Source organism: Tauraco erythrolophus, chromosome 23 (genome assembly GCF_009769465.1).
Source record: "Tauraco erythrolophus isolate bTauEry1 chromosome 23, bTauEry1.pri, whole genome shotgun sequence".
Lineage (NCBI taxonomy): Eukaryota > Metazoa > Chordata > Aves > Musophagiformes > Musophagidae > Tauraco > Tauraco erythrolophus.
In genome coordinates, this window is record NC_141487.1 from 4,491,738 (window position 1) to 4,504,514 (window position 12,777).

A 12,777-nucleotide genomic window follows, 5' to 3' on the forward strand; every position below is an offset into this window, starting at 1 on the left:
TCAATCCCTTTTTCAGGCCCCTTGCTTCACCACGAGCCAACTTCTTAGGTCATGTGGAATCTTTCAGCTTTCCATAAGTTCAAGTTTCTGCATCTAACAAAAAACGGCAGGGGTACTTCACAAAAATCACCACCTCCTATACCATTGCTACTGAAAAAGGTTGCATACGTAATTCAGAAATGCAGAAAGGATGAGAAGTTGAAGACAGTATTTTCCTACTGTAGAGACTAAAAACTCTTCTGGGATCGACGCAGCAACCACAGTCTAGATTAATGTCCATCGTTTACTTTTGGAATGGAAGGCTGAGAAAAAGGCACGGTGTTATAAATTGAGACCACAATGGATCATTCCAATTAGAATTTTATTAATTATAGCAAGTAGAATATGAGCAAAAACAGCGCTGGACGACAGGGGAGTCTGCGCTCCGCCAACTGCCGTACCTCGGATTCAAAACAGTCTCTTTTTATCAGTCCTCCAGTTCCGCAATCGTGTCTTAAGCGGAATATTCTGCGCACGTCCTAGTTGTCGTTAGGGGGTCTTTTATCTGCCTCCTGGTGATCGTTGAGGCTGAAGGCTTGAAGTCTTCCTTGATTACCTTTAGATGGTCTTCTATTGTTTTGCAAGAGTCTCAGTTCTTTAGATCCTCCTGCAGATAGTTTTAGCTTGCGCAAGTGGTGTCTGGTTTAGTTTGTGTAAGCAATTACGGTTATCTTTTCTTTTGTTGTCTAACCTTTACATTAGGCTTAACATAAATCTTAATAAACAATACCATAGTCCCTAGTTTCTCACAACGGGGTTTTTTTGATACCTCTAACTACAAACATATGACCGAAAGGTAAGGAAACCAACAGTTTCAAAGCCATTCTCTTCACACCAAATAATCTAAAATTTTGTATCATAAGACCCACATATTTTAACTAATTAGTCCTTGTACAGGAGAGGTATACAGTAGAAGCAGTACAGCCTTACAAAAGGAGAAAGTGGGAGCAAAATCAATGAAGGAATTACAATTTTAGATGTGCTGTATCAACAGTAAGGAACCAATCTCCACAAAACATTTGGATTTTTGCATGCCCTTACTTAAACAGGCAACTACATTTCTCGGCATAAGGTACTTCCACAGTCCATCCTACTTGTTCCTTAATTAACATTTTTCAAAGCATCCACCATCTGTTTTACCAGCTAGCACAAAAATAACATACACTTTCAACTTTTCAAATCTGAGATCAAATTAATTGCTATTTTTTAATTTTAGCAAAAAATGTTAGCAAACTTTGAAACTATTAACTAACTTTACTATTGAAACAGTAGCCATATATTTTGTATTATGTATTATTTTGCATTCTTTTTGTCATTTTGGACATCTAATTTTTTTAATGTTGCCTTACAATCCAATCCTGGTTTGTTGAAGCTGAAATTCAAGAAGCACACCTCAAATATGCACTTTATTTTACAATTATAACCAGACTGTGTAGCACAACAGAAAGATGATGCCAAATTATAGTCTACTGGGATATTTTCAACTAGAAGCAGCATTCTCTGTCTCCTCACCCCTTTCTGAACATACACACAAACATTCCCACTTCAAGCCTTTATTTCTGCACTTACACTTCCATTCTCCATTAAAACTAGTCAAGTAAACAGAGGGAAACCTATGGGGAGGGGGGGGGAACACAAAACCAGAACACCAAAAAAAACCCCACAAACCACACACTAAAAACCAAACACACAAAAAGCATGCAAGCTTAGCCAAGATCAGCCCCCTCATTCCATTCCATCTACTCAGTCACATAAATATTTTAGCAGGCACCAAGAATGATGAAAACTACTTCTTAATCAAATAAATCTCATGTCAGATAATAGTGACACTGAATTTGCAGTCCAAGCCTAATCTGTTTTCATCCCAGTCAGCACTGCTCCTCAGCACGTCACAAATTTTTCAGGTTAGAAATTATCTGCAGTTCAGTATCTGGGGATACAAGCAATTATTTCTAATAAGGTCTTGAATAGAGAGACAGCAAGAGTTAAGAACTGAAATTATTCTCTTATCCCTCACTGCATTCAAAGTCAAATCACCAGATTCAACAGCTTCACCTCTGTTAGCAATCAGACTCATATTACAGGGCATCCTGCCATCAGGCATGCCACACAGTAGTCACTGCAGGGCACTCCAGTGAAGAACTGGCTAACTGCAGTTTGCCCTTCAGATAAACGCCAGCAGACAGAATTAACTTGGGCTAAGTCCTGGGATTAGCTGGTACAGAGTCTGTGCTGCAGGGTGAGACAGACTGAGAGATTAATATTAAAAAAAATAAAATCCACAACACAAGGAACTATCAATTGCCATTCAGAAATAAAACCCAGTAATGGTGAAAGTCAGGTATGGAACTGGAGAAACCAAAATTCCGTTTGTCCAATACAGCCTGCTTTCTCTCTTTCACATCTTCCATTCCCTCATTGCTACCACATCTGGCGGTGCTGAAGGCACAAAGCCTCTGTAATTTCTACACATGAAATAAAATTACGTTTCATCTCAAAGAGGCTTCACACCAGCCTCAGTAATTCTCCCAGTGGCAGCAATAACCTACACAGAGGACACATTCCTACCAAATGCCAACACATTAAGTGATAACAACTAGCAAAAAAAGGCACTGTCCTGTCTTCATTTTTGTTCTCATTAATCATTAGTAAAGGAATAGGCATAAATCTTCCAAAAAAAATTATTGTCTAGACAGAACTTCAGAAGGGGTAACATTCAGGGAAAACAAACACCAAATAACCCATTGGTGCCTTCTTCAAACTCTACTCAAATCAACATAAGCAGTAGTGTTATTTTATCATGTCTGAATAATCAATTTAACCAATATAAAAGACCTGGTGCTTTCAGAATTGACTCCACAAGACTGAATTAACGTTAAATACAGAGTCTCTTAAAACACATGGGTCTGGAAAAAAAATATATCTGCGCCATCTGTAGACTGGAATGACAACAATGAGAACATGTTGGTTACTGAGAGCAGGGTGGAGCAGGCATTCTTTGTTTGTTGGAACGTGAATGACACCCCAAAGACACGTTTAATTTAATACAGGCTTCTTTCCTGGGTATACGTTGCAATCAGATATATGGCTATACTGTTTTTATAAGACAGAATTTCAGGGTTGTCATTATACGAGATAAATGAAGGGAAATGGAGACTTCCAGCTTGTAAAGCAGTGCTTGCTTTTCAAAGCATTGTTTGCATTTTTCAAATCATTAAAAGGGAAGGAAACCGAGCAGAAGCTAAGAACAGCTCATTTGGAATTCAACCGGATTCTCTCCCCACTGTGGAATTTCAACCCTGTACTAGGAGAAAGACTGGATGGGGGAGGGAGTTGGGCTCAATAGCACCAGAGCAAGGCTCACAGAAGCTGCTAGAAAGCTGCTCTCATCCTCAGCTGCTCTTACAGATCCAAGTGCTATAAATACCATCTCTACAGCTGGCGTTCTGGGAGAACAGCATGCCAGCAGGCTTTGCACCAAGCGGGAGCTAGGTGAACCGTACTGTCCTACCTCTCTGGAAAGCTGAACCGAAACCCTTCCAAAACTTCCACTGTCAACTGAAAATGTCCTATTGCAGAAGATGCATATCAAGTCTATGGATGGAGCTGGCTAAGCACTTGGACTTGAGCTGAATTCTTTCCTTGTCAAGGCAGACAAAACAGTATCTCCCTTTGCCCCCTACTTAACTTGTCGACATCTCCAAGACCCAACAGCCTTCTCCAAAAGCCACTCTGACCTTCAGACACGTGCCAGCACTACACTAAGAGAACATCATGTAGCACTGGAATCCTGGGGAGTCACTTCCGCCAGCCTCAGTATCTTCAAGGATCCAGGTAGTGAAAATACCCAGTTCTTAAAGTACTTCACAATTTGCATTTTCTTTACTTCTACTTGCACACTGAGAAGTAGCACATTATTTAAGCATTTGATAAAAAGAATAATCTCTAAAGGCCTGGTTCTGTGTCAGCGGGCACTAATTCCGAAGGGGCAGCGTTTCATATGGTTTAGTCACCACTAACAGAAAACTTTTCTGGGTTCATTAGTAAAATTATCTCTCCCTACTATAGTTCTGTACTAACTCCTTATCAGTTTTTTTAAATGTAGTCCAACTGCATTTAGCGTTAGCTGGAACATCGTAGCCATCCCACAGTCTTGCTCCAGGCCCATTATTTGTACCTCCAACATTTAAAAATCATTAAATGTTCGCCTTCTCCCACCTCCCCAAAGTCATCTTCCAAACCAGGTTATTTTTTTTAACAGTGTGCAGAACTAACACTTCTCAAGTTATTTTTATACGATCATGAGAAAAGCTTTAGAAGGAAAACCAAGTATCTAAAAAAATTCCAGTATTATTTTTCTTCTCCAAAAAGATATTCAAGACTTGTAAGAAAACCTATGAACTGTCAATATTGTAGGGCACTCAGGGATGGTGATTAAGACAGACTTACGGACAAGCAACAGAAATCCCTAACCCTGCAAAACAAAGAGCTCTAACATTCATACGTCGTGCCTTTGCTTGTTGTCTGCATTCAGCATTACCTTTGTTGCCATTTTATGATTCCCAGTGCTAGTAGGAAAAAAAAAAAATTAAGCAGCAAAACCGACACTCCACCAAACTCCACTGCTGGAACAACTATTTAAAAAAAATACCAATTACCTCCTTCCTGTCTGAGACAAACTTGCATTCAAGCCTTCTCTCGCCTGTTACAGGATTTGCAACCAATGTAGTAATTGGTAGCAGAACAGCTATTAGAACAACTTGGGTCATCTCTACTGTTGTGACTTCTTTGACGTGTCTTGCAGTGGAAGTTGAATTGCAAACTGCTTTGAAAGCCAATTCGTGCATTTTCCACACCACACACAATTTATCTTCCCATAAAACAGCCTGTTTTGATAACACATCTACCATGAATGCAATGTAGTATTAACACACTGGACAAGCATTCATTTAGTTTTAGCCACAGTTATGAGCATTTACAGACCAGAAAATCAGGGTGAGGGTTAAGTGACCTTCCTCCACTGCTGTTTATTTTCCCAAGAACACCTCATCATGCATGATGCAGGCATAAAAAACTGGAAACACTTAGAAAAAAAAAAAACAACCCCCACACAACAAGTTGTATGTGGAAAAAACACTACACAAGACATGCTTTTTGGCAGGAACAAGTCATCAGAAATGGAGTATGCTTATTTTCTTGAGATATCTGAAATTATTCATTTTCAGCAGACAGACTGAGAGTCAACACTGAAATCTGTCTATGAAAATGAATCCTCCCACCTGTTCAATACTTTCATTGAAAATGTCTAATCAAGAGAAGGAAAAAAGGTAAAGTTATTAGGTAAGACAGCTACGACAAACTCTTTTGCTTGCCTTTTCTACCTATGCAGCATACGCCACATAAATTCCCATTATTTTACTATCTACATGTACTCAGTGCTAGTCTAAATAAAATTCAATTTCTTATAAAGACTTCTCTCATCGGTAATGTCGATTAAAGATTATTTCCATGATACAAATTCCTTAGTGAAACTATCCCAACTATGCTTACAGAATGCTACTGCAGAGGAAGAAAAATAAAATTAAAAAAAAAATAATGAAACTTATTCTCCTGAAGGTATACATACACAATAAGGTTTCTTTTCCATTTAGTATGTCTTTTCTTTCAGGAAACAGTTAAAAATTAGATCAGAACAAAAAAGATCAGCAAACTATACTCCTCATTCCTCTTTTAGAGAAATTAAACAATCTCCCCTGGCAACGTATATCAATAAAGTACCGGCCAAATTACTCATGAGGTTACCTTGCTCTATGAAACTTTCAATAGTTTTGACTTTTTTATTATTTTTCAAATATCAGTAATTTCAGTGTTATATTTCAAATATCACTAATTTAGGCAACCACACCATAAATCAAGTTTTTTAAGTCAAGTCCTGCTTTCCCACCCATTTTTATTTTGCTCCAGAACTATCGCATAAAGCAGGACACATCCTAAAGAAAAAAAAAAAAAAAAAAACCCAAATAAACAGAAAAGGAACTCAGATGTTTTTCTATTATTTTTTAATTTAAATGTTTAGGTTTAAAGATCTTGAGAGGAAAAAAAAAAAACTGACTACCATTAGAAGAAAAACATTTTTTTCCTTCAACCTCTACAAATCAAGTCTGGAATGCCTTCCATAGTTTTTCTGATGCCAAGGATGCCTGCTTGAGAACCCAACTGCTGCATGTCTACAGCAGCAACTGGGACTATTGTTCCTGACAGGTGAGACCACTCCACTGTGCCTATTTTCATTAAACATCCAATACCTTCAGCAGCCCACAAAAGAACCTTCCAACATTATCAAGCCACAGAGACTATTAACAAGTTAAAATTCAAACAGGTAATTTGGATTACCTAACCTGAGGATCCAGTTGCACTCACATCTTTCAAGATAACCCGGACTGTGCAGGCACATTTCTATGTGAATATGGTTTACAGCAAATCAGAATATACAACAATCTCAGAGGAACAAAATTTTGAGAAATCTGTTTTACCCTGTCACTGGCACCCACATGATGCTAAAGCCTATTTTCATTCATCTAGTGCACAATTCATGTGACCTGAATTGCAGAGGACATATTCCAAGGGATACTTCCTTATTTCCCTGCTTCCTTAGTTTAATTCTCTACACACTTATTTAGCTTTTTAAAAGAATAAGCTAGCTGGACTCTTTGCTAGCAATGAATATCTAAATGCTGTCTTATAGCTAATAACTTGAACCTCTGCTTCATTTTAATTTGTTTTTATTTTATGCATTATTTAATTATTTACTAACAGGATTATCAAATCATTTCCACAAAAAAAACCTACCAAACAAACAAAAAAACACCACATAGAAAACCTACACAACTAGGGAAGTCTTCAGGCACAGAATAGCTTATCTTTTTATTTCGATAATCCAAGACAGCAGCTGCCAACATTGTTCGTATTTGTTATATTTCAAAACCTGATACAAGAATGAGTACAAGAATTACTGACACACAAAATACTCTTAGATCTATAGCTCATCTTCCATTCCATGTACTGCACAGCAGAAACTTTTTCCCACTTACCACAAAAACAGTAATTTATGGAGTGGACAGGCAATAAGATCATTACAAACAAAAAGTGAAAAAGCAGGAGTTAGAAAAAACATATTCAATCAAGGTATGTTGACAACCATATATCTGTTGTTGAATTATTCATTTCAAAAAGCTGCTTGTGAGTTTGACCTAAAGCACAATAAACCACCTGTCCCGCAATTTAAAGAACATACTTAAGCAGATAGTTTTGGAAATTTACTTAAAGACTGACAAAATTAAACAAAACTATCTCAGAGGAAAAGACAAAAGTGTATTAGGGTTCTTTCAGAAGTTTCAGTCTGTTTCAATATTATGCGGGATTTTATCAATAAGCCACCACCATAAAAAGCATTTTAAAAGCCCGCTGATGCTTTTTTCGCTTGAAAACATTCTGTAATGAGCAGAACATGAAACAAACAACATATTAGGCAGCATCAAGCTAACCAGTAGTAAGGAATCACCCTAGGGAATTAATTAGCAATATGGAAAGTCCTCAGAGCCCACTAACTTTTCCCTTCTCTCACCAGGAACCCTGCCACAGCTGACTGCACTGTGGACAATGCTACAAACACAGCTATACTGGGCCTGGTCCGGAGTGGGATGTGGGCGTGAGTTCATCTCTAGGGGTGACATCTGTACAATGGACATACAGGAATGCTCTTCTGGACATAACTCCAAATCAAAACAAAGCATTTAGGTCAACTGAATCCACTTGCATAGCAGGTACTTTTAAAAACAAATCTGAATTTTTCTTAAGATCATATCTAAGTGATAATAAAAAACAAGGAAGGTCTTTTCTTACATTAATCCCTCTCAGTTACTGTTTTGGTGGGGCTTCGTAATTAGTAATTTGATGGTGACATTACCTCTTCTTTGGGAAGCGTTTTGCATTCCCCAGTTAACTTAAGCAGTGGGATTTTGCAGCTTCTAACTTTTCCTGTCTTGAAGAATTCCTCTATCACCTTCTACTCTCCTACCCCTATTTCTCCCATACCCACTGAAGAGCTGGCAGCATCATTCAAACCATCTGCAATCAGATACGATCTGAGCAGCACAGCCCTTCTGCCAAAATATCAGCCCCTTAATGCCATCAGCACATGTGACCTCTGCCAGACTGCAGAATCTCATTTCTGCAACAGAAATTTTAAAAACAAAGACTGACAATTCTTTAAGTGCGAGATACTGTATTATTGCAGATCAATACCTTTGCAGCCATACAGGACAAAAAATAAATAGTCTTATCTTAGACAAAAAACAAGAGACAGCATGTTTCAAATAGCGATTTCAAAACTGCTGTATTTTGCATCCTTCCAACAGAAAAACAGATGTCCTAATCACTCACAGTAAGTACTCTTAACATCGTAGGTTAAAGACCTTCGTAAAAACCCTCTTTTTATGAGACATATATAAAACTGTATTCAGCTACTTTATCATTTTTTAAACACTAAGAAATGATAGAGTTGAAGATCTCCTATGGATCTCGATTCAAGGCCTTGATCTTCTATGAGAAATAACACAAAAGCCAGCTAGAATAACAAGTTAATTCTGTAGGAGACCTCAAGTACACAACAAAATTATACTTGTTTTGCTTCTGATGCAAAGTTCAACTGTCACAAAATTGAGAATAAGCTTTCTAATGTAGGAGGATTTTTATTTTTTTTTACTGGCAAGCCCACCGTGAATGACAGGCAATCCCAAAAGCTGTAAACAGCTAAACTCACACAAAAACTGACAAACAAAAGCAGCGAGTCAGGAAATAATCCTGGTTGCATTCTGACTTCGAGAATATACTTCATTATGGATGTCAGAAAACACCCCTTTTTTCATACATCCACTAAAGAACATAAACAGAGTACAGCTATGACACTATTATCTATATCTCAAGAGTGTTTTCCTTCTCAAGAGTGTTTTCTGTTCAGCCTGGAGAAGAGGAGGCTCCGGGGTGACCTTATAGCGGTCTTCCAGTACCTCAAGGGGGCCTACAGGAAAGATGGGGAGAGGCTGTTCAGGAGGGCCAGTTATGATAGGACAAGGGGTAATGGTTTTAAAATAGAGGGAGGTAGGTTCAGGTTGGATATTAGGAAAAAATTTTTTACTATGAGAGTGGTAGAACACTGGAACAGGTTGCCCAGAGAGGTGGTGGATGCTCCATCCCTGGAGACGTTCAAGGCCAGGTTGGACAAGGCCCTGAGCAACCTGATCTAGTTGGAGATATCCCTGTTCCTTGCAGGGGGGTTGGACTAGATGACCTTTGAGGGTCCCTTCCAGCCCTAACCATTCTATGATTCTATGATTCTAAAATAACCCCCAGCACTTTGCCCCAGCGTCACTATAAGGTTCTTTCTGCCTGTATCAGCCAATACATTTAGAAAACTCAGACTTGGACAACGTTTAAACTCCTGACCCACAAAGGATTCGTAGAATAGTCTGGCCAATCAATATATAAAGAATTAAAGTCCACGTAACAGTCAAAACCCCTGCTTAGCTATCAGACTTCACACTCTCTCATAAATCCTGTTCATCATAACAGTCCATTAGGCTTTAATTCCAAGATAAGGGAACTCAGTAACTGTCCTGGAGGCTTAAAATAGTCACTACCCAAGATATCACCTGCCTCTCAGATTTGCCTCTTGTCAACTTGATCAGTACACAAATGAAAAATAACCTTCTCAGAGGCAAGATATCTAAGCCTTGATCATTTCATCGACACATCTGAAGCAGAAACTCCACAGGCTAGAATTACTACTGAATTCCCTTTATTTTCAAATTGCTGCATCAGATACATTAATGTCACTTTCCGTAGCCAGTTTTTAGCCAACAAGTTCCAACCTTATATGAGTTCAATAACTGTGAGGCTGCAAAGACTGAGGGATCGTGAAAAACAGAGAATACTTTGCAGAAATAGCAATAGCACTTATGCCCCCAAAATCTAATCTGTAGCCTAAAACCAAACCAGAAGAATTTCGGCTTCAATTTATGTGCATCAAACAACTTAGGGACATTCTTTGGAAAAAAAGATTTCTGCTCACGTTTTTTTCCCCACCAAACAATGCCTTATTCATATCTTTTATTGTATGATCCTCTTCTATTCAATGAGTAAAATTACTCCTCTGTCTACTGCTTTTCTCTGTATTTCTCTTCTAAGAGGGAAAAAATAGCCCACAGACTGTAAGAACATATAACTACTGCCACTGATGATTGCTTTCCCACAGCCTGTACTGGCCTCTGATGACTTAAACCTGACCATCTGTCATATCACCCATCTTGTGTCAGAGCCATAGACTCAAATAGAAGGCTACAGATTAGAACATTTCCAGAGCACAAAATACAGCAAAAGCTGTAAAGAAAGTTCCAACTAGATAAATCAGGAAGTATTTTTCTCCTTTCGAAAGCTAATGCAGTTTCTTGAAAATGTGTCTCTGTAGTACAGCTCTAGCATTCAGAAACAGAACCTGTGTCTCTTGGCTACACTACATTTCAAACTTAGACAGATCGCCCAAAATTCACTGGTTACCCTTCTCGTTGTACCACAAACAAGCTGCTTCCACAGGCTCCTGGAGTTAAAAAAAACACTTAAGCATCTAAAATTATTGCTGTCACGTCACGATAGCAGCAACAAAACCTACTACAGTGGCACCCAGTGGTGCTGCTGTACTTCAGAGGTGGGTGGCATTTCCATACCAAATGCCATCTAATGGAGTCTATAGTTCTTCTATTCTACACTGGTTCGGTCTGAAATTTGGCAAAGTTGAGACACAAGCACCTGTTTCTACATGAGATGACTTCTAAACATTCTGCACCCCCCACTTTAAGGGGAAATTTTGAAGTCCAACCAAAAAAAACCAGTTTTGTCAGGTAATATTCCACATAAGGTCTGAAGATAAGAATTTACTGCACTGAAGAGCAAGCTCTCTTCTGTATGATGCCTCTCTTCCAATGAAACCATAAAAATTGTATGTAATTTACCTGACCACAACAAGAACTTAAATTCCATTGCAGAAGCAGGCTGCAGTACAGCCTTGGCTAAAAAAAGGGAGGAGCCCGTACGCAATCTCCTTTGTATTAAATACTCAAATAATCAGACAGCAAGGTAACTCGGTGCTCCTGGAGTGTTACTTCCCACAGCTACAGACAAGATGACTCTACTTGATTACCTAACAATGAAAAACTACCATAAGAGCAGCAGTTTGTAGGTAGAGCTATTAGTCTACACATGACCAACGACACTGCAGCAAATGGTTATCAATACTGCCACCACCTTAAGAAGCATTTAAAAAAAAAATTTAGGGGGAAAAAAAAAAAAAAATCAATCCATCAATAAACGGTGTGCCCATATTCAGTTTCCCACAGAAGAGCCACCTTCTCCAAATAAGATGATTTTATGTAGTCTGTTATTTTGCCACTGTTTAGACATCTAATATGGAAAGCATGAACTTGACATCCTTTTCCCCCTCAGATTTCTCACTCAAATTACACTCCTAAACGAAGGCACAGACTGCAGAATAAGCACACCAAGAACTAAAGCCCCCGACCCAAACAGGAGGTACACCACAACGATTATCATGCAGTGGTCTGCAACTTATCCCTTGTCAGCCCACCTGACATTCCCACACACTGAAATGAACAAAAAGGTTTTTTACTCTGATATTCTAAATTTTCTGTAGAATTCTCAACTCACCATAACCAAACACCACAAATAACTGAACCAAAATCAAGACACTCGTGATTTAGACTTTCTAGTCAAATTCAGAGAATCTAGTTTGTGATGACGGCCTCAGAATAGAAGATTCATACAATGTACACAGTACTCAGCGTAGTCTGACAAAAAGAAGAGAATTAAGCAGGAAGGGAGAGGAGAGAGAAAGACTCCCTTATGAGATTAAAATAAACTTACTGGTCGAATTGCCTTGCATCTGGATGATACATTTGGATTCTTTGCTGGTTTCTCGGGAATTGAAGGGCCGGACCCGAACAGCCACCTTCACCGAAGCCCCCGACATTCTGGTTTCTTGTAGTGCAGTCAAGAAATTGAAAGTGAAGGGGTCAAGAGCGTTTCAAGTTATCCTCTTTGTTCGTGTTTTCTAAAGAGAAAAAAAATACAATTTAGTTATTTACAGCTGCTGCATTCAAGGTGTTGATGAAACTGGGGAGGTTCAAAGCTGTTGGATAACTTCAATTTCTGTTCTGCAATGACCTTCCCCTCTGAAAACCTGTCATTTCAAGCACAGAACTGGAAATACACTTAACAGCACCTGTACGCTCTCTCCCTAGTCAAAAGTTTCCACCATCTGACGCAGTTCTTCTAAAGTGTACAAACATATTTGGTTTTATTACTTGGTTTTCTTCCCAGAAATTAGGGATGCCAATACCGAAACAAAGATCCGGTTGCAACACGTGTTAGGCTTAACCTAAGAGAGATAATTTTAGCAGTAAAGACACAGCTACTTGGATTTCAGCATGAGCCAGCTATCAGATACTGCATATCTGGGTTCTCTAGCTGTCAAGCCTTGCTGCCACAACACGTTAGCAATAATATTCAAACTAACGCAAGTGTGACGGGCCATATCACGCTGACTTTCAGTAACACACAGCATTCCAGAGAAAAGGCTGTACCCAACCACCTTAAAGAACCTTTTGC

General features: G+C 38.8%; 1 protein-coding gene across 6 annotated transcripts in view; it reads right to left on the reverse strand.

Annotated features, from left to right (window-relative positions):
- Nucleotides 1-12,216, reverse strand: part of KIF1B (kinesin family member 1B) — an 85,765-nt gene extending 73,549 nt beyond the window's left edge. For all 6 annotated transcript variants that reach the window (XM_086625542.1, XM_086625540.1, XM_086625538.1 and 3 more), the window contains exon 1: nucleotides 12,034-12,216. In XM_086625542.1, the coding sequence (XP_086481668.1) occupies nucleotides 12,034-12,139 (106 nt within the window). In that variant the 5' untranslated portion in view covers nucleotides 12,140-12,216. The remainder of the gene's footprint in view (nucleotides 1-12,033) is intronic.
- Between the last annotated feature and the right edge of the window lie 561 nt (nucleotides 12,217-12,777).